This window comes from Camellia sinensis, chromosome 10 (genome assembly GCF_055761805.1).
Source record: "Camellia sinensis isolate YWXY chromosome 10, ASM5576180v1, whole genome shotgun sequence".
NCBI classification, from domain to species: Eukaryota; Viridiplantae; Streptophyta; class Magnoliopsida; order Ericales; family Theaceae; genus Camellia; species Camellia sinensis.
Genome location: NC_138970.1, coordinates 118,912,118 through 118,934,775, shown reverse-complemented (window position 1 = coordinate 118,934,775; position 22,658 = coordinate 118,912,118). Strand labels below are relative to the sequence as shown.

General features: G+C 38.3%; 1 protein-coding gene across 1 annotated transcript in view; it reads right to left on the bottom strand.

The window, feature by feature from the left end:
• Nucleotides 1-1,225: 1,225 nt before the first annotated feature.
• LOC114317367 (uncharacterized) overlaps nt 1,226-22,658 on the bottom strand; it is a 57,709-nt gene continuing 36,276 nt past the window's right edge. Inside the window, exons 7-10 of the mRNA XM_028264068.2 lie at nt 16,338-16,499; nt 16,078-16,169; nt 4,566-4,750; nt 1,226-1,752 (exon numbers count right to left, since the gene is read on the bottom strand). Coding sequence (XP_028119869.2) covers nt 1,430-1,752; nt 4,566-4,750; nt 16,078-16,169; nt 16,338-16,499 — 762 coding nt within the window. The 3' untranslated portion in view covers nt 1,226-1,429. The remainder of the gene's footprint in view (nt 1,753-4,565; nt 4,751-16,077; nt 16,170-16,337; nt 16,500-22,658) is intronic.

Below are 22,658 nucleotides of genomic sequence, written 5' to 3'. Positions count from 1 at the left end.
CAAGCTAAGCTACGTTATGTATGGTTTTGATGATGATATACTATGTATTGTTTTGAAAGGATCTCGGGTATCATTCATTTAACCACTTTATTACTTATACCATTCACTAAGTATCCAAGCTCACCCTCCCTATGTATATATGTAGGTAACAAGCAAGAAGTCGGCTTCGCCGAGATGTGTGTTTTGCATGTATGTTATGTCGGCAGCAAGGATGTCGGCAATCTTGAAACTTATGTATTTTGAACACGTCGGCTCGAGAAGCCTTTTGTCTAAATATAATATGTATTTTTGTACTTCAATTTATTTGTGTTCAAGTGTTTAAGCTATGTAAAGATGTTTGCCATTCCATTTGACTTATGCACTGCTCTTATGGACCACTTGTATTTTAGATTATTGCTTCCGCACTTGTGAGCCCCATATATTATATTCTGACTGTGTGCGAATTTTGAAAGTTGGCCTTCGGTAATCTCGGATTACTGGCCATCACGGCACCAAACTACTAGGGACGGTTTGGGGTCGTGACAGAACCATACATTAAAAAAATGAAACTACACCGTGCAATTTGATTTGGACTAGGCCAGTTTACGATTTTTTTGGTTTGTGTGCTCAACCCAATAGCGCAACAGCCGCACGTTGCCATTGGAAATAAGTTGCCCCACCAAGCCAATGGATTGCAAAGTGCGTTTGGATAAGCATATTAGGAGATGCCGTGGAGAATTTCTCTAAGCACCTAATCTCGAAGTCAACATCTCATATGTTCTCATCCCCTGTTGCTCAACAAAGGTAAGTAGATTTGTGGAGATGCCTAATTGGCTTGAGTGTCGCCTCACGAGACTAATAGGTGTCCCAGGTTCATGGAGATTATTATGTGGTGATGAGGTTATGGCAATGACATGTCATGCCACGGTGCCACTTAGAAGATTATAATCTTTCTAAACTTTTCCAAAAGGTATAAAAGATTTTGCAGCAAATAAATTTAACTCTGAGTGAAACCGTATCTGAAATTTATCTAAACAAACAATGCGTGCATACCTAAACACTAGCCAAGTAACAAAGGCCGGTAATAAACTCAAAACTAATTTTTTTAGCCCAAGCATACATATGATTTGGTCCCAAAATGAGTCAAAACAATTGACAATGTGGTTTTCATGCGCCATCGAAAATACTCCAGAAATCACAATTGTGCCGTCCCCTAGCCTCCATTATGAACATGTAGAGAGAGGCCTTTCAAGGGAAGAAGCATATACTAAAGCTGAAAGTGTAACATTACATAGATTTTTGCAAATTTTTCACAAGATCCACAGTAAGAGGAAATAACCAAAAACAAATAAAAAAAAGAACGAATTTGAGAACTATTCCTAACCCTCTACATCATGTTCTACCACAAATGTCAATATCAAATGTCTAATTCCCGCATAACTAGTTTGATCTACAACTTTTGGTGCTGCCATTTGAATAAACCAAATTCGTTGCAGCTCTCTACAGCATTCTCATCAGTGGAATCTGACCCGCTTCCAAGTGTTTCATCTGAAGTATCATCTGGAAGGAGTTGTATCCTGTCCGCATGCTTGATCATCCAATCAGTAAACTCTGGGGAGGATGCCAACTCTGCCACAGCTTCCCGGGTTGATTCCTTTGTGAAAGTCTCCCACTCTTTTTTCGACATCTTCCTTCTAGTGGGTGTTTTGTGGAAGGTTGAATAGTAATCCTGCTGATTTCTTGTCACCCTATCAGTGGGTGAAGATATCAAACCTGCAACGCCAAGAAACAAGCAAATTTAAACCTTGCCATGTGTGCAAATAATACAATAGCACCATTGTATATATAGAAATCTTCATGAAGAATGCATCAGCATGGATCATCCTCTACAAGATTGATCTTCCCAGCTTCCTTTTATTTTTATTTTTGTATTATTATTATCTTTTTATTCTCATTACTGCTTCATTGTGAAATCCAAGCTATAAATTATGAACAATAATTCATCATTCTTGTCATAGGAGTTGTGTCTGTTTGACGCTAAAATAGGCAACATGTGCCAATTAATGTCTGGAACACGAGCATTCCATGTCTAAGATATTTCAAAAGAAAATATTTACCATGAAAAAGAATATAGTTCTAAGGAAACAAACTAGTAGCAGCAACAATTCTGAAAATCATGTTCCAATGCTTGTTGACCTTTAATTTCCAATTATGCAATTATTAACAAACAAATCTAAATAAATTAATAAAATTTATTGATTTCTCCAACATGAAATAATATATTTTAAGTAATTGACATGTCCCCAGAGCATTTATATCCTATTTTAAAAAAAATTACATGTTGATGCATCTGTGTTGTCATGTCCACGTCCATGCTCCATAAAAACCATAAAACATAAACCTCAATAGGGTATTACCAAAGGAAATTTGGGGGTTTATTTATGCGACAGACCATCAAAAAGTCTATCAAATTGCATGCCTACTTTTTACCATTTGAGTACAGACAGAAGATTGTGTTTCCTCGACTCTTTGCTGAATCATTTAAAATCGTGATAAGTAGTCCAAATACACAGTTTTAGAGAATACCAAATGAACCCGAAAGAGTTGGCTCAACTACACCTTTCTGAGGTAGGACAACCAAAAATCATCTTGAGCAATCCTAACTACTGGATGCCAATGAATCCATTCCTCCACTCTCTCTACCTTGTCTAAGCCATCTCTGTCTGTCTTCTCTCTAAATTTTTTCTTTAAGCCTTCTCTTAATCTTTCTAAATTGTCTATATCCCTGTCTCTCCCACTCTCTCTACATCTTTCTGTTTTTCTCATTAGAAGATCTCTCAGATCTCTCTCCTTCTACAACTCTACATACACTTTCCCTCTCTAATAATAGATAACTATTGTCCACCCTACATCTCAACTTTCCCTCCACCCCTCTCTAACCAAACCAAAACCACCACCCAAGTGATAAAACTGTACACCACCTGATGTAGCACCAAAACCTATGAAGCACGGACACGGACACGCGACACGACACGGACACGGCACGGACACGCCGACACGCAAATTTTCAAAAAATGGGGGACACGACACGCTGGGGACACGTTCAATATATATAATTAATTTTATTTATTATATGTCATAAAATTATTAAAAAATAATTAAAAAAATATTGAAATAACATAAAATTACATTCCATCAATACATAACATGTCATTTGAAGCTACCAACCATCATTTGTTACAAAATGCATGAAAACCAAACCACAAAATATAAACAAAACTAATTAATATATTAAAATTAACAAAATTAATAAAATATATATATATATATATATATTAACAAAACTAATAATATATATATATATTCTGAAAAAAGAAATATTAACAAAACTAATTAATAAATATATATATATATATATATTCTGAAATAAATACATATTATAAAAAAAAGACTTATTTCAACTTATTAACAAAACTAATTAATATATATATATATATATATATTCTGAAGTAATAGAAAAAAAAAAAAAAAAAAAGAAGACCGAAGTTGTTTATATATATATATATATTTCTGAAATAATAGAAAAAAAAAAAAAAAAGAAGACCGAAGTCGAAGACGGAGGAGAAGACCAGAAGGAGAGAGAGAGAGAGAGAGAGAGAGGAGAGGAGACCTCGACAGACACAGAGAGAGAGAAAGGTGTACCTTACGACGACGAGCGACGGCCGAGGAGCGACGACGAGCGACGAGCGACTGACGAGCGACGGACGAGCGACTGACCAGAGACCAGGTTGTCTTTCTCCTCTGTTATCTGCCTTCTCTCTTTCTCTTTTTGATCTGCCTTCTCTCTTTCTCTTTTTGTTCTCACTAACCTCTTAGATCGATTTAGGGCTTTTGATTTAGGGCAAACAGAATTTTTTTTGCTTTTTTACAGATTGACCCCAAAAATATTTTATAAATTCTGAAATTGACCCTAAAAATGTTTTCTAAATTCTGAAATTGGCCCCGTGCGTGTCCGAAAGTGTCCATAACGTGTCCTGGACGTGTCCGGCTTCAGAAAAAATAAAAAAAAAATTGGATACTCTCTAGTGCGTGTCGGACACGTGTCCACCGCGTGTCCGACGCGTGTCCGTGTCCGACACGAGTCCGACGCGTGTCCGTGTCCGACACGAGTCCGACACTGGTACGGAGCCCTCGGAGAGGTGTCCGTGCTTCATAGACCAAAACAATATAAAGAGAAGAATGAAGAAACTGGGAATCACAATCCCAAATCAGTATCTCAATAATCAATAGTCAAATCCCCATCACTACTCTTCTTTCCCTTTCTCAATCTAACCAAACCCCAATGTCATCTCTCTCTCTCTCTCTCTCTCTCTAAACACATACTCTTTATTTGAAGAGAGATTTCTAGTGACGGAAATAACAACTTATGCTAGGGGAAGAAATTACAGACGGATGAAGCGGTCCATGATATTAAGGGAAAATTAGAGCAAAACAAAAGGTTGTATAGAATATTGTAAACTTTTTTAGAGATTGTATAAAGAGAGACATTAAGAAGAGAAAATGAAGGGCATAACAAAAATGCATACCTTTAACAGGAGAGTCAGACCAAGCAGACGGACTCCTTGGGCTGTTCCAGAGTGTTCCTCGTGGGCCGATTTTCCCTGACATTCTACGAAATTCAGCATGATTGTGTTTTGCAGTTGCCCATCCTCCACTCTGCCAAGGACTCCCATTTCCCGAGTGCCTTGAATTCTTAAAAGGAATCATAGTTCTACATACAAATAATTATTGAAGATCTCATCAATACAAAATAAATGTAAGGTATCGAAATCCATTCTATCAACTGAGCACCCTATCTTAAAAACTGCAGAGACAAACATATATACATCATTCATATCACATGGCTTTAGACAAGGCAACAAAACCAACCAATTTGTTTATCCATCTAAGCACTGATATGTGACATATGACACGATTAGAACACCACTGACAAGCTGACATGTCAATTATTTAAAAATGCACAACACAAAAAATATGGCACAAAAATATTTTTTTTCATTTCATTTATAATAAAACGATGGGCATTAAGTGAATGCCACTCATGTACAAAAGAGAAGCAACAAAACACCTCCATATCCCCACAAGAATCAAAAGGCTCTACCAGAACCTAAGAATTAGTCAAGAGAAGGGTTACTCCTCACTTCCAACTATACAAAAAAATTAGTATAAATATGTATTAGTCTATACAAAGTACCTCTATACATTCTTTTTAACCAAATGATCCACAATTCCACATAATGTATAATGGAATCAAAACCCACACTTTCTTCCTCCTCTTCCCTACTAGAGCCCCTTGCTAACCATGAAAAAGCTCCACGACTCACATAGGGAAAAGCCACTCCATACTAAACCAAGAAAGATCTGGAGTCCACAACACACGGCCAACTTGGTAATGAAAAGCTGATGATTCACCAATTTGCTATCATGTAGGGGTGTTCACGGGTCGGTCGAGGTTGGGTTCACCCCTAGCCCACCCACCGACTGAACATGGCGGGTTGGAATACTGATCACCCATCACTGACCATCATAGTGTTCGAAATTGACCAAGCCAAACCATTCGGTTTGGAGGTTGGATCAGATGGTGATTCACAGAGTTTTCCCTCTCTTTCAGCCTCTCTTAGCAAGCAAGCAAACAAACCTCAAAATCGAAGATACATTCAACTCACATACTTATATAATGATTCAATTCAAATACAACATCCACACAAACAAATATGTGATATAGAGGAAGGAAAAAAAATTGAAAGATGAGACTCACACCACCATTACAAATAACCAACCACTAGGCACGAGTTCTAGGGCTCGGCAACCACTTAGAAAGTTTTGGAACCAATTTAGGAAAGAGATTTCATTAGAGAGAAAATCCCAAAATGGATACAAGAGCTCTTAAGCATTGAAATATTCAATATCAAAATATCATAGACTGAATACTAGAGGCCGAACCACCTATTTAAAGGATAAAAGACCCAACTAACTCTAACTAACTCTTAAAGTACTAAAACATAACAACTATACTAATCCTAACTACATCAGACTTCCCTTCTAAAGAAAAAACTTGTCCTCAAGTTGGGACTACAACAAAATGACTCAAGACTATGACTCATGGAGGCGTAATGGACATGCAACGACAAACAAGACCAAGTAGTTGCAAGTCCTTATTTAAGATCATTCTAGCAAATATCATTCCATCAAAATGAGTTTTCGTTTATGCACATCAACTGAAGCCATGTTGAGGTGTGAATAGGCGACCCATGCAGCATGCCGTTTTGAAAACAAGATGTCATCAAAATAATGCTTCTCACATGGTCCCAAAATAAACTCATTCTTCCTCCACGAAGCCAGGCTGGGTACCAAATCAACACAAAGTGGAACAAATGGCTTTGAAGATAGCATAGGAGGCATTTCTCGGAAGCAAAGATCATCCAACACCCATGAAGCTTCAACTTCATGACACTCCATAATTTTCTTGGAATCTAGAAAACAGATTGCAACCACTTCCTTCATGGGAAGCAATGTGAGAGCTAAACTTGCCTCATCTACAAAACATTCTTTTTCTTCAAGTATACCTTCACTCTTTACAAGAAGGTCATGTTTGTTTGACAGAGAACAAAACTTAGTGAATGAGACAATCATTCATTTTTATATTAATAATATGTAGCTTACAATGGAAGCTTTAAGGCACAAATAAGGAAACTATAGCCAATGACAACTAATATAGAATAAGAAATACATAATAACCAAGATATTATTCTAACACTCCCCCTCAAGCCGGTGTGAAGATGTCTTTCATGCCTAGCTTGCCAAGCACATCATGAAATGGTTTGCTCCAAATTCCCTTGGTGAGAATATCTGCCAGTTGTTCACCCAACTTCACAAAAGGAGTATATATAGTGCCACTAGTGAGTTTCTCCTTAATGAAGTGACATTCAATCTCCACATGTTCCGTTCGGTCATGTTGAATTGGATTGTGAGCTATGTCAATAGCAGCCTTATTGTCACAGTATAGTCGTATGGAATTAGTCTGACTAATTCTCAGATCACTTAACAACAACTTGATCCACAAGTGTTCACACACATCTTGTGCTATGGCTCTAAGCTCGGCCCCTGCACTAGACCGAACGACTATATTCTGTTTCTTGCTTCTCCAAGTAATCAAATTACCTCCAACAAAGGTACAATAACTAGATGTGGACCTTCTATCAGTTGTTAATCCTTCCCAATCAGCATTTGTATAAGCTTTCACCTAAGATGACCATATTTGAAAAAATAGAGACCCTATCCTGGAGAGGATTTTAAGTATCTAAGGATGTGCATTACTGCAACCATGTGTGTCTCATGAGGAGCATGCATAAACTGGCTAACCACACTAACTACAACAGCAATGTCAGGACGAGAATGGGATAAGTAAATGAGTTTACCCAGTAGTCTCTGATAACTCCTATTGTCAATAATAGCTCCCCTACTATCATCACTAAGTTTCTAGTTTGGCTTCAGTGGTGTATCACAAACTTTACTCCCAAGCATTCTGGTTTCTTTCAACAGGTTAAGAACATATTTCCTTTGCCAGATGAAAATTTCATCCTTGGACCAGGCAACCTCAATACCTAGGAAATACTTCAAATTCCCCAAGTCTTTTATTTCAAACTTGCTTGCCAAATATTTCTTCGACCGGAATATTTCCTCACTATCATCTCCTGCAAGCACTATGTCATCCACATAAACAATGACAGTTGTAGTCTTACCATGTGAGAAATGTTTCACAAATAAAATGTGATCAACTTAAATCTATTTGAAGTCATATTTGAGTATGGCCTGAGTGAATCTCTCAAATCAAGCCCTTGGAGACTGTTTAAGACCATATAATGACTTCCGAAGCCTGCATACTTTACCCTTTGTTTGATGGTCCTCAAAGCCAGGAGGAATGTCCACATACCTCTTCTTCTAGATCACTATGTAAGAAAGAATTTTTTACATCAAACTGATGGAGTAGCCAATCCAAATTAGCTGCAAGAGAGAGAAGTACTCTTACTGAATTCATCTTAGCCACTGGTGCAAAGGTCTCTTGATAGTCTACTCTATAAATCTTAGTAAAGCCCTTTGCCACAAGTTAAGCCTTGTAACGCTCAATTGAACCATCCGCTTTGTGCTTCACAGTATACATCCATTTGCATCCCACAGGTCTTTTGCCCTTAGGTAACTCAGTTAATTTCCAAGTGCCATTCTTATGAAGTGCTTTCATTTCTTCTGTCATGACATGTTTCCACTCAGGGGTAGCAAGAGCATCCTGAAAATGATTGGGTATACTAACAGAAAAAACTTTGGACACAAAGGCTCTATAAGAAGGAGACAAATTAGAGTAGGACACAAAGTTAGAAATATGATGTTTAATACAAGATCTCACATCCTTTTGTTGAGTAATAGGAATATCAAGATCACACAGGAGGAATAAGAGTTTCAAAGTTACCTGGACTCTCATCAGAAGAAGAAGATAACAATGGAGGATCAGAAGTGATCTTTTGTATCCAAGTAACTTTCTGTCTATCTTTGTCCCTACATAGACTTTTCCCTCATTCAATTCATTAGATTTTGTATTTCCACCACTAGTAGCTAGTTCTCCTTCTATATTCTCAACCACTGGTGATGAGCCAGGAATTGATAAAGACCTAGGAATCTCTTCACACCAAGGCTCCCCCTGAAGGGAGGATTGGACACCGAGGAGGACAAGAAATAGGACTGTGACTCAAAGAATGTGACATCCATGGATACAAACCACTTACGAGATGGAGGATTGTAACACTTATCACCTTTTTAAGTAGGAGAATAACCCAAAAAGACACACTTCAGAGAGCGGGGATCAAATTTAGCACAAGGAGCCTGATTTTGGGCAATATAGACACATCCAAAGACAATAGAGAACGCAGACTTAGAACCTAAGAAAATCTAGAGAGGAGATTTTTTATGCGACACTTGGGTTGGGAGATGGTTGATGAGATAGGCAGCAGTCAGAATTGCTTCCCCTAGTAAGACCGAGGCACATGCATAGAAAAAAACGTGCAACGAGCCATATCAAGAAAATGATGATTCTTACATTCCGCAACCTCATTTTGTTGAGGGGTGTTGGTCAAGAAGTGTGATGAATAATGCCATGGGTGGAAAAATAGCACGTTAGTCCGGAACCAATATACGCACCCCCATTATCAGAACGTAATATTTTGACAACTGCCTCAAATTGAGTACAAATCATTTGATGGAAGTTACGAAACACAAAAAAGATCTCATTTTTGTCTTTCATAAGATACACCCAAGCAGTACGAGAAAAATCATCGATAGAAGTAAGAAACCATCTATGACCATTTAAAGACACAACATGAGATGGACCCCAAAGATCATAATGAACTGAGGAAAAATATACTAAACTTTTATTAAAACTTGGAGTAAAAGAAGCTCTGTGTTGTTTCCCAAGTTGACAAGACTCGCAATGAAACTTAGAGGCATTATTGTTTGTAAAAACATAAGGAAATAAGTCATAGAAACGATGGGTGCCCAAGACGCTGATACCACAGCCACAGGTCTTCCTTGGTGGTTGGAAACTTGATGGAATGATGTGCCATCTGGTTCGCCTAATCCAGGATATAGAGACCATGTTCTACTCTACCACTGCCAATTGTCTTCCTCGTGACAATGATCAGGAAAGAAAGTCACACTATAGTTCAGGTCATGAGTAAGATGACTCAATGATAAAAGATTAACAAAGAAATTGGGAACATGCAAAACAAAAGATAATTCTAGAGGAGTGACATGGATTAAACCTTTCCCAGAAAAAGAAAAAATAGTACCATTAGCAATCCTAACTTTGTCCTGACCTGAAGAAGGCTTATATTCCGAGAATAGATCTGCGGTACCAGAATCAATAATCCACGATAAAGATTTATGAGATAGAAAAGCACTCAGAGAAGTGCCTAAGTTACTTTAGTCAAAAGATGAGGATACACCTGATGGAGCAGTAGAAGAACGGGCAAAAGATGGGCAAAATTTAGAGTTAATTTTCTATTGGCTCCATCACCTATAAAGACACCCTCCTATTCATCTTAATGGGAAAATCAAGTCCTAACATCCAAACTTTGTCTCACCAAACACCCCTATACACTAAGCTCTAAGTTACCAAAAAATTTAGAAATCCCAAGGTCAGTTCTGAAGCATTAAAGCATATGAAGTGAAGAAACAAAGACACAAAAGGCTTAAAAACCCAATAAGAGCACCCGGGGGGCTCTACCCTTCGATTTTCTTTCATTTTATTTGGTTTTAACTTTCAAACCAGAGGTTAGTAAGTTTCTAGCCGCTGTTTAGCAGTGTTTTGATCATGAGTTTTATATTTGACATTGGGTAGTCAGGTCTCATGCATATCTCTTGATTTTAACACTTTGTAATGTCACCGTCACGTTTTCCTCATCTTCTACTTTGTTCACTTTGCATCTATAGTTTCACAATATAGCATATTTTTAGTGCGTTTAAGGCCCGAATTAGCCATTGTTTATACATGCTTGAATCTGTTCCTCAGTTTGTTTATTTGATTTATACATGAAAAATGGGAGTTTGTGTTAGAATATATGTTAGAATTATTCTATTATGTGTTTTCTTATTTAGATTATATGTTTGATTCCTTATTCAGTGCCGTAGGATTTCATTTCCTTGTAATCTTCTTGGATTAATTAATATAAAAGGGTGTGATATCATTATCACCCCTAAGTTTTGATTTCTCCTAAAACAAACATGGTATCAGAGCCATAAAGCTTTTACCTCACCACCCATCCCTCCGACAGTCACCTATCATCATCTGATAGCCACCCAGGTCCAGGCAACTGCTCCATAGGTCTTGTCGATCCTCCTTCAGTCTTTCTAGAGCAAGTCCAAAGCCCCTCTGGCCCTTTCGGCCCTCCTGGAGTCTGCCTAGGGCAAGCCAACAGCCCCTTTGGTTGTTCAGCTCTCCTGCTTCACCACCCAGTGCCGAAAAAGCCATTCTATGGTTTGAGAGTCCTTTTTGGTATTTGTCTCTCACCTGTTGCAATCGTTGTTGGTCTGGGACTCCTAAAATATCTGTTTTGATTGACCCGTGAGTTTTTCAATCCTTTTTTGTTTTTTTCTTTTTCTTTTTTAGTCAATGTATGGCTCTATTACTGGGTTTACCTCTCCCTCCATGATTTGTGATTCATTTTAGGTGGCTTGATCCCAATTATTTGTTTTTAGTAGTAGTGATTATTGCCGAGTGTTGTTTAGATAGTAGCATTCTCAGATGGCAGAAATTACCAATGAATCCACCATTAGTTCCCAGCCACCTATAAGGGTGAGTCCCATCATGGCTACTACATTTGAAAACCTCAACCCTAGCCTTAAAATCACCACCTCTATTTAATAGTCAGAACTATTTTGCTTGGTCACAGATAACACTTTTTTTACACAGTTGAGGGAAGATGGGTTTTGTTGATGGGAGAATCACATCACCTAGCATCACTGATCTTGGTTATGATCAAAGGGAAATTACTAATTCTCTGATTATGGGGTGGCTCATCCACTCAATGGTACCGGATATTGGTGAGGGTTACTTATCTATGGATACAACAAAGGACAGTTGGGATGTTGTGGCTGCTACTTGCTCCCGAAAAGGGAATTTTTCACCAACCTTTGAGTTACACCGCTCAATTGAGCGCACAATACAGGCGAGATGACTATCCTTCAGTACTTTACCTTCCTCAGTAATGGCTGGAAACATCTGGATCATCTTCAGGACTACAAACCAGTCTGCCCGACTGATTCTGTGGGGTACCACAAGTTTGTTGAGTAGGAGGGGGCATTCAAATTCCTAGATGGTCTCAATGTGGGGTTTGATCATGTTCAAAGTCGTGTACTTGGTATGGATGTTCTCCTTTCCTTTCAGGAAGCGCTTGCTTATGTTTAGAATGAGGAGAGTCGCCGCTCAGCTATGTTTCTTTCTGCCTCCACAAAGCGCTCAGTCTTAGTCTCTGTCCATTCTAGGGATGGAGATTGTCAATCCCGTGATACCCGCAGTCCTTCTAAGAAGGATACTTTGTTCTGTGACTACTTTCGTCGGCCTAGACACACTCATGAGACATGTTGGAAGCTTGATGGTACTCCATCTGGGGGTCGTGGTAACCGCGCTGGTAGTCGAGGGGACCGATTTGGACAGTCTACAGGATGTGGGTCTAATCCATGCGCTCGTTATTCTATTGCGGTTAATACACATGACTCTGCTCCAACTGTCCCATCTACTGATGCTGGGTCTAGTATGTCTTCTTCTGAGTTTGAGGATGCTTTACATCACTTGCTAGACCCCCAGTCTTCCACTGATGCATCTTCCTCTTTGTTTGTCTATTCAGGTAACTTAGTCTCTTCTCCTAATGCTTTCCTATCCCATTAGTCTTTACCATGGATTATTGATTTTGGTGCCTCAGATCATATGTCTGGGTCGTCTGATCTTTTCTTGGACTATAAGCCCACTTTCGGTCAACATAAAGTTAGGATTGCAGATGGAACTATTTCTTCTGTTTCGGGAAAAGGTTTAATCCGTGCCACTCCTATACATTTGTCATTCGGTTTACATATTCCAAATTTCTCTATTAATCTTTTATCATTGAGTTGTCTTAGGTTCCTAGTCTCTGTTTTCTATTTCCCCTAAAATCTTTGGTTGCATTTGTTTTGTCCATAATCATTCCCCTACTCAGGGTAAGTTGGATCCTCGCTCTCTCAAGTGTGTTTTCCTGGGGTACTCACCCACTCAAAAGAGGTATAAGTGTTATCACCCTCTATCTCATAAGTGGCTTGTCTCCATGGATGTCACATTCTTCGAGTCTCAGTCCTACTTGTCCTGTTCGATGTCCCAGACATCCCTTCAGGGGGAGCCTTGGTATGAAGAGATTCCTATTGTTCCTGTTGCTCCTGGATCATTACAAGTTGTGCAGACTGATTAGGGTGAACCAAATGTTATTAAGGACAAGGAAGGGCAAGTCTCTATCAGGGACAAAGAAAGAAAGTTATTTGAATGCAAGAGACCAATTCTAATCAGCCACTGTTGTCTCTTTCTCTTGATGAGAGTCCAGGTAATCCTCGTGTTCCCCTTGATTCCACTGATATTACTATTCCTGAGCCTACTGATCTTGATATACCTTTTGCCAAACGAAACAGTGTGAGATCTTGTACTCATCATCCAATCTCTAACTATGTGTCCTATTTTCATTTGTCTTCCTCATATAAAGCCTTCGTGTCAAAAATTTTCTTTGTTAGTATACCTAATCATTTTCAAGATGATCTTATTATCTCTGAGTGGAAACTTGCCATGGTAGAGGAAATGAAAGCATTTCGTAAGAATGACAGATGGGATTTGACTGAATTACCTAGGGGCAAACGAATTGTGAGATGCAAATGGGTGTATACTGTGAAGTACAAGGCAGACGACTCAATTGAGCGGTACAAGGCTCGAGTTGTGGCAAAGCGTTTTTACTCAGTCCTATGGGGTGGACTACCAAGAGACATTTGCTCCAGTTGCAAAGATGAATTCAGTCAGAGTACTTCTCTCTCTGGCAGCCAATTTGGATTGGCCACTTTATCAGTTTGATGTGAATAATGCTTTTCTACATGGTAACCTAGAAGAAGAGGTGTACATGGACATTCATCTTGGCTTTGAAACTCTTCAAACTAAGGCCATGTTGTTTAGCGAATTAGATTGGATGAGATTGTTATTGAGATGATGATTAGTGAAGAGATTGTTAATGTGGAAATTGTTAGTGATGAGATTAAGTAAAAGTGTTTGTTTTGATGATAGTATGGGAGATAGTTAGTAATGGGATTGTTAAATTATTTTTATATAAAATAAATTAAAAAAATTATTTCTATATTAAAAAAAAAAACTAAAACAAATATAAAAACAAACAGATGCACTTGGTAAAAAAAAATTTTTTTTTATATAAAATAGACTCAATCCACCCATTATTTTCCTAATCCTACCCAAAACCTAGCCAAGCTAATCCCCCTACTGAGGGGGATTACTAAGCCTCTCACATTATCAATCCTCCCTCCCAAATCATCACCAAACACGCTATGGGTGGGACCCATAGTCATAACAATCTAATCCGGCCACCTACGCCAGTAAACAAACATGACCTAAGGGTAAGGTGTGTTGACTTTGGAAGCCATAATATAGTCTCAAACAGTCCCCTAGGGCTTGGTTTAAGAGGTTCACTCAGGCGATGCTGAAATATGGCTTCATATAGAGTCAGGCTGATCATACTCTATTTATTAAACATTCCTCTAATAGTAAGGCTACCGCTCTCATTGTATACGTGGATGACATAGTGCTTATAGGAGATGATGTTAATGAAATCCCTTTGCTGAAGAAGTATTTAACAAGTGAGTTTGAAATCAAAGACTTAGGGAACCTGAAGTACTTTTTGGGAATTGAAGTGGCTAGGTCCAAAAACGGGATTTTCATTTGTTAGAGAAAATATATCCTTGACTTGTTGAAAGAAACATGGATGCTTGGAAGCAAAGCCTATGACACACCACTAGAGCCTAATCAGAAACTTAGTGATGATAGTGGGGGAGTAGTTGATAGGGAGAGTTATCAGAGACTAGTGGGTAAACTCATTTACTTATCTCATTCTCGTCTTGATATTGCTTTTGCCGTTAGTGTGGTTAGCCACTTTATGCATGCTCCTCGTGAAATACACTTGGATGCAATTATGGGAATCTTGAAATACTTGAAATATTCTTCTGGAAAAGGTCTTTATTTTTTCAAGCATGATCATCTTAGTGTAGAAGCTTATACAGATGCAAATTGAGTAGGATCAGTAACTGATAGGAGATCCGCTTCAGGGTATTGTACCTTTGTTGGTGGCAATTTGATTACTTGGAGAAGCAAGAAACAAAATGTGGTTGCCAGGTCTAATGCAGAAGCTGAGTTTAGAGCTATGGCACAAGGTGTGTGTGAGCTCTTATGGATTAAGTTGTCATCGAGTGATCTGGGAATTGGCCGGACAGACTCCATGCGGCTATATTGTGATGATAAGACTGCCATCAACATAGCTCAGAATCTGGTTCAACATGACAGGACAAAACATGTTGAGATTGATCGTCACTTCATCAAAGAGAAGCTCACTAGTGGCATAATATGTACATCATTTGTGAAATATGGTGAACAACTTGCGGATATCCTCACAATGGGAGTTGGGAGTAAACCGTTTCATGAGATTCTTGGCAAGCTGGGCATAAGAGATATCTTTGCACTAGCTCGAAGGGGAGTGTTAGAATATATGTTAGAATTATTCTATTATGTGTTTCCTTATTTAGATTATGTTTGATTCCTTAGTCAGTGCCTTAGGATTTCCTTTCCTTGTAATCTTCTTGGATTAATTAATATAAAAGGGTGTGATATCATTATCAACCCTAAGTTTTGATTTCTCCTAAAACAAACAGTTTGTTGCATATTTGGCATGCATAGTATACTCTGAGCCTCTAGGTTCATAAAGTGTATGTTAGCATTAGTAGTGGCATCAACGGATCATATGTATAAATCGAATAAAAAAGAGTGTATGTTAGCATTAGTAGTGGCATTTAGCCTTGGCACGCCCTTTATAACACTATCTTGAGAAAGAACATGCATGTCATCATTGTGTCTAGAGTGTGTCCTGCAGAAAAAAAAAAAAGGATGTATGACTGCGTGTCTGACACGGGTCTCTTGGTTCTTCTTAGATGTCCATCAACCATGATTTTGTACCAAAGGGTTTGTGCACGAAATGTGATGAACATTAAAACCATCCCTTCAATCATAACCATTATTACATTCAACAAGCAGACCATCCATATAATATAAATAGATTCCTAGTTAATTGACTCAAACATCAAAATTAAACAACTCAATTATACAACACTGAATAAATTGAATGAGGTGCTACTTATGTGACAATTTATTTGGTAAAAGAATTACATGTCAACTAGCATGGTAAGAAAGCGATAGTACAAGGAACTTACTTTGGACCATTCCACTTGAACAATGTGATAAACAAGTAGATTGCCAAACAAGAAACCAATGCTCCCATTGCTAGAGGAGTATCAAGAGTACTCTGACAGAAAATAAGAATTGGAGATTTAAATGCATTGCAAAATTGTAAACGTGGAAAGAAATTGCAAGGATGCAAACCAAATTGAATGTAATGTGTGACATCCATTGGATCCAGTGATACACTACTGTAACATCATCACATTATATTCTATCTTGCATAATAGACCACCTGGAAAATAAATGCGGCTGCAATGACACGCATGGCCCATTTCACAAATTGAGCTATGCCAACGTCTACACTTCCATCGTCTGAAATAACAAATTTCCGCACAATCCAATATCCTAAAGCAGCTCCTGCAAGGACAATCCCAAGTAGTACAAATACAGACACCTGAACCCAAAAACAATGTTAATAGTTTGGAGAAATGAATGAGGTTTAAGTTGAAAACCAGATGTACTCAAAGAAACAATTTAAGGTTACATAGTTGTTTATGCTCCAACTATGCTATTATCATACAAACGAAGATATCCATTCATTCTATGGCTTTGATTTAATGATATTCATTGGGCTTTAGCTCAAGCCTCGTCCCTATACGTATGTAGGATTAAAAGGAGGATGACGCTTGTGCCAGCTTTGTCTACATGTGTATATGATGTGAAGATCTGCATGTTTTTCCTTCTTGAGAGAGAAATGTGTTGTCAAGACCTTTGTATATAACTGGTTTGATAAACATGATGTATAGTTCTTTTGTTTTAAGTTGTACTCCATTGTGACTCAGTCAGAATGTTGTAATAAATAAAGAAGTTTCATTTCATCTATCTATGCACTTGCGCTGAATGGATGTTGTGGGATTAAACAAGTTAAAGAATTTGAAGGCTTCCTCTATTTGTGATGATTTTACCCCAACTTTTAACTACAGGACTACAAGATTGTTCAGCCAAGCCTTTGGTAGTCAATGACTACTGACAGGTCACTACCCTATCCTAGTTTGGGGTGGATGGGGTCATAAAGGAATTGGTATTAGAGCACAAGTATATTTTACTTTCACGCAGTACATCCTTCAGAGCAATAGGTTCTTTTATAATGTAATTTAGAGTTGCCTTTGAAAACTCTGTCAAGCCTCGCCCAAATTATGGGTTATTCAACCAAGTTTTATATCAAGTTGTATTATATGTAAATGTGTATACTACGGGCAAAGTGTCATATTATAAGTCAAGTATTTTCCTAATAAATACACATTATAGCAAATATTTTTAATTCATGTTTTCTGTGCATAGAAATAAAGTGAAGGGAAAGGTAAGGAAAAGGCCGAACCTTCCACTACACAAACGGACAGGTTGGAAAGAATGCTGGAGGGAAGAACGGAGACCTTACAACAGCGTTACAATGAACCACCAGTTCAATGAAATCAGGATAATCAGAATCAAAACCATCAAAATAAAGATCTACCCAACCAAGGACAACAGAATCAAGAACCACCACCAGTCCCAGTAGATCAAATGGAGCAAAGACCACGTGTGACAATCAAAGAATTCAACATACAGTCTCTAGCAATTGAAGGTGGACTTGACCCTCTAAAGGTTGAAGCTTGAGTAATGGGGATTTAGAAGATCTTTGAATTGCTTCCATGTTCTGGAACGCAGAAGATTTCACTTGCTACTTATATTTTGGGTAAATTACAAATTCACCCCCTGATATTTGCTTAAAATACAGATTATCTCCTGTGGTTTTGGAAATTACAAATACCCCTTTGTCAAAATTTGTCATTTAATATAATTGATAGAAAAAAAAAAAAATTCCTAACTATCCTCCAATACAACAATGAAATTACCAGACCTATTAATTGAAATATATTGCAAACATTATTAAAAGCTGTTAATTAACTTAATAGTTGATTAATGAAAGGGGTCATTTGTTATGTCATTAGAAATTTTAAGGGGCAAGATGTAATTTTTCAAAATCACAGGAGCCAATTAGTATTTTAAGCAACCCTCAGAGAGTGTATTTGTAATTTACCTTATGGTAAAGCATCTAGATGCTGGATAATGGTAAGAGATTAGAATTCAAGAGTGACTTGGAACAATTTCTTGAAGATCTTTTATAAGAAATACTTTTCTCAGATTATTAGGGACAAAAAAGGGATGGAGTTCATGGCATTAATGCAAGGTGGAAAAATTTAGTAGAGTGTGATAGTGTACAAAGTTAGCTTGTTCTACACCACATATGGTAGACACAAATTACCATCGGGCCAAGAAATTTAAGGGTGGTTTGAGGGGGATTACCAAAGGCCGGGTTGATGTTTTGAGGCCATCTACCTATGCAGGAGTGTTGGACAGAGCACTTATAGCCAAGAAAGACATTGATGAGCTGGAGAAGTCAAGAAAGTGGCAAAGAAAGGAGCAAGGGTTTGAACCAAGAAAAGCACAGTTAAATACAACAATTAAGAAGCCAAGTGCAGGAGAATCGAGTACTTCTAATCAAAGTGGCAATACTCCACGGGTTTGCTCAACATGTCGAAAGAATCATTGAGGGTCTTGTCATTGGAATATTGAAGCATGTTTTAGATGTTGGCGAATGGGGCATCAGCTAAAGGATTGCCTTAAAGCTCGGAAAGGCACCAATATTGCAATAGCTAGTATATTTGATTCAGCCCAAAAACCTGCCCCAAGGCCTAAAATAAAGAAGCCAACAAGGCAAGGGAGAGTGTTTGGACTTATCCCAAGAGATACTAAGAATACCGACTTAGTGGTTTCAGGTATACTTCCTATTTGCACTCATCCCGCTTATGTGTTGATAGATTCAGGTCCTACTCCTTTGTTTCAATTCAGTTTGCTGATAAATTAACTAGACCACTTGAAACTTTGGATTATATGCTATTTTTTTTATTGGCACTGAGGTGTCCGAATCAAAACCCGACTAATCTCCAAGGGTGCACATGCCCTCTCCAAGGAGTTACTTGCAAACTTTATTTTATTTTATTTTATTGGCACTGAGGTGTCGGGATCAAAACCCGACTAATTAATTCAAGGGTTTGAAACTTTGGATTATATGTTGTCGGTATCTACTCCCCTCTGGAGGCTCTATGACATGTACATCTATCTACAAAGTGTAATATAGTGGTTGGGGATGTAAATTTAATGGCTGATTTATAATACCCTTGGAGTCGAGTTAAGGTAACCATTAAGAACAAGTACCCATTGCCAAAAATAGATGATTTATTTGATGAATTATAGGGAGCAAAGGGTATTTGCAAGGATTGATCCCAGATCTGGTTATCATCAATTTAAAGTCAAAGCAGAGGATGTAGAGCAACTACTTTCCAAACTAGGTATGATCACTTCACTATGAATTTCTGGTTATGCCAATTGGAATGACAAATGCACCTGTTGCTTTTATGGACCTAATGAATCTTGTATTCAAGCCATATCTGGATGATTTTCTGGTTGAGTTTATTGATGAAATTTTCATCTATTCTAAAAGCAAGGAAGATCATGAGTACCATTTGAGATTGACACTCCAAACTTTAGGGGATAAGAAGCTTTATGCTAAATAGAAGAAATGTGAGTGTTGGTTGACCAGTGTATTAGTTTGGGCCATGTGATTAATGAAGAAGGTATTGCTATTGATCCACAAAAGATTGAAGCAATTTTGAATTAGTTGAAACCAACTAATGTGATGGAAATACACAGTTTTCTAGGTTTAGCTAGTTACTATAAGAAGTTCATGAAAACTTCCCAAAATTACTATTGACACAGTTGACTTAAAAAAGGGGTTTTATTTGAATGAACAAAAGAACAGGAAGCTTCATTCCAAGATTTGAACATAAGACTTCTTATAGCACATATTTTCATTTTGCCCTAAAGTACGGAAGGTTTTGCAATTTATAGTGATAATTCTTATTTTGGATTGTGTTTTGAGGAAAAATGGTAGGGTGATGGCGCAGCCATTGACTATTTGGAAACCCATTATCGGATTTGGAAGCCAAGGGTGAAGCACAAGCCTGAAGGTGTTTTGGTCTCACAAATGTAATTGGTAGAATATTATTATTAGTACTTAGATTTAATTACTCAATATTAGCATATGATTTGATTTGGTTTCCCAAATAATATCAGGAAAGTTTCCAAATTAGATTAGGGTTTTAGTCCTATATATTAGGAGGGTTCTAACATTGCCATTATCTATAGGACTAAAAGGTGTTAGCATATTATATTAGCCGAAAGGTACACTAGGGTTTGTCTGTAATTATTTTTTGCACTCAGGGATAGCACTCAGGGATCATCTTGTAAATTGCCTTCCTTGTAAACCCTAATCTTCATCTATAAATAAGGGGTGATATTCTATCATTCCTGAAGCTGGTTACCCAAGCTTCATGGTATCAGAGCTACACCTCTAGGGTTAGGGTTCAAAACGTACCTAGTTGGATCATCTGCTAGGTCGATCTCCTCCAGCCATCCTCTGTCGTCTTCGTCTTCGTCTGGGTCGTCTTCGTCTGCTTCGTCTTCGTCCCTCAGCTCGTCTGCTTCGTCTTCGTCTGGTCGTCTGCTTCGTCTGCTTCGTCTTCCTGCCTCAGCCCGTCGATCTCCTCCAGCCGCCATCGCCCTTGTCGTCTTCGCCTCTCTCTGTCGACATCGCCCTGCTTCGCCTCAGCCCGTCACTCTGGTATCTCACACACTTAATATATAAATATAACCTGATATATATATTTATATATATATAAATATATGTATATATAAATAACTCAAAAAAAAAAAAAAAAAAAAAAAATGGTTTCTTAAGTTTTTGTTATGTCTTTATAGTAGTCATTGTGCCTGTTATCTCACTACCACCTTCCGGGTTTGTGATTGTCACTAGTTTTGTTGCGGGTTCGGTAGTATTGTATCCATGACAGATTCCACCAGTGTCTCCCCTTCTTCTCAAACACCAAAGAGTGAGAGTCCCATTCTACCTACTACCATGACTGAGAACCCCAATCCTAGTCTGAAAATCACCACCTCTCTATTTAATGGTCAAAACTACCTAGCATGGTCTCAAAGTTTGACTTTGTTTTTGAAAAGCAGAGGAAAGATGGGGTATGTTGATGGCAGGATACATGCACCTAGTACCACTGACTCAGGTTATGACCAATGAGAGATTACCAACTCTTTGATTATGAGTTGGCTTATCCATTCAATGGTTCCAGAACTTGGTGAGGGATACTTGTCTATGGAGACTGCCCAGGACGTTTGGGAGGCTGTGGCTGTTACCTATTCCCGCAAAGGAAATTTTTCACAGGCATTTGAGTTGCGCCGCTCTATTGAGAGCTCACTTCAGGGGGAGCAAACTGTTCTTCAGTACTTCACTTTCCTCACCAACGGCTGGAAACGCCTTGACCACCTGGAAGACTATAAGCCCGTTTGCCCTACTGATTCTATCGGGTACAAAAAGTTCATCGCACGGGAACGGGTCTTTAAATTTTTGGCCGGCCTAAATGTGGAGTATGATCCAGTTAGGGGTCGAGTTCTGAGTATGGATACTCTTCCTTCACTTCAGGAGGCATTTGCCTATGTACAAAATGAGGAGAGTCGCCGGTCTGCCATGATGTCCCCTGTCTCTACTGACCGTTCCGCATTACTGTCTACTCCTCGAGATAGCCTCAGCCTGCCTCCTCCGTCTGCTCATAAGGAATCTGTATTCTGTGATTATTGCAAAAAGCCGCGGCATACTCGTGAGACGTGTTGGAAGCTTCATGGGACTCCATCCGGGGGTCGAGGTGATCGGTCTGGTTCTCGAGGAGGTCGGTCAGGCCAATCTAGAGGACGTGGTTCCTATTCCCGGGCTCATCAGTCTAGTGCCGTCGATACCCTTACTTAGAAAATATGAGGAGGAAGAAGAACTCCGAAAATATGAGGAAGAAGGAATATATTTCTGTTATATTCAAAACTTCTTATTTTACAAGACCAAATGACACTCCTTATATAGGAGATATTACAAACATCATTATAACCCATTATATGCCACTTACATATTATATATTACCACTATCTACCACTATCATATTATATGCATGCCACTATCTACCACCAACACCACTATCATATTCTATACATGCCACTATCTACCACCAACACCACTATCATATTCTATACATGCCACTATCTACCACCAACACCACTATCATATTATATACATGCCACTATCTTATTATAACACAAATTTCTAGCACTCCCCCTCAAGCTGGTTTGAAGATATCTTCCATAGCCAGCTTGCTAGTCAGCTTATCAAATTGCTTCTTGTGTAGTCCCTTTGTTAGCACATCAGCTAATTGTTCACCTGTTGGAAGGTAGGTCATACAGATTATGCCAGCATTGATTTTCTCCTTGATGAAATGTTTATCCACTTCTATATGTTTTGTGCGATCATGTAGAACTGGATTATGAGCTATAGATATAGCTGCTTTGTTGTCACAATAGACCTTCATAGGTGTCGGGTGAGAAAGCTTTAATTCTTCAAGAATTCTTTTAATCCACATTACTTCACAGATTCCATGGGCAACAGCTCTGAACTCTGCTT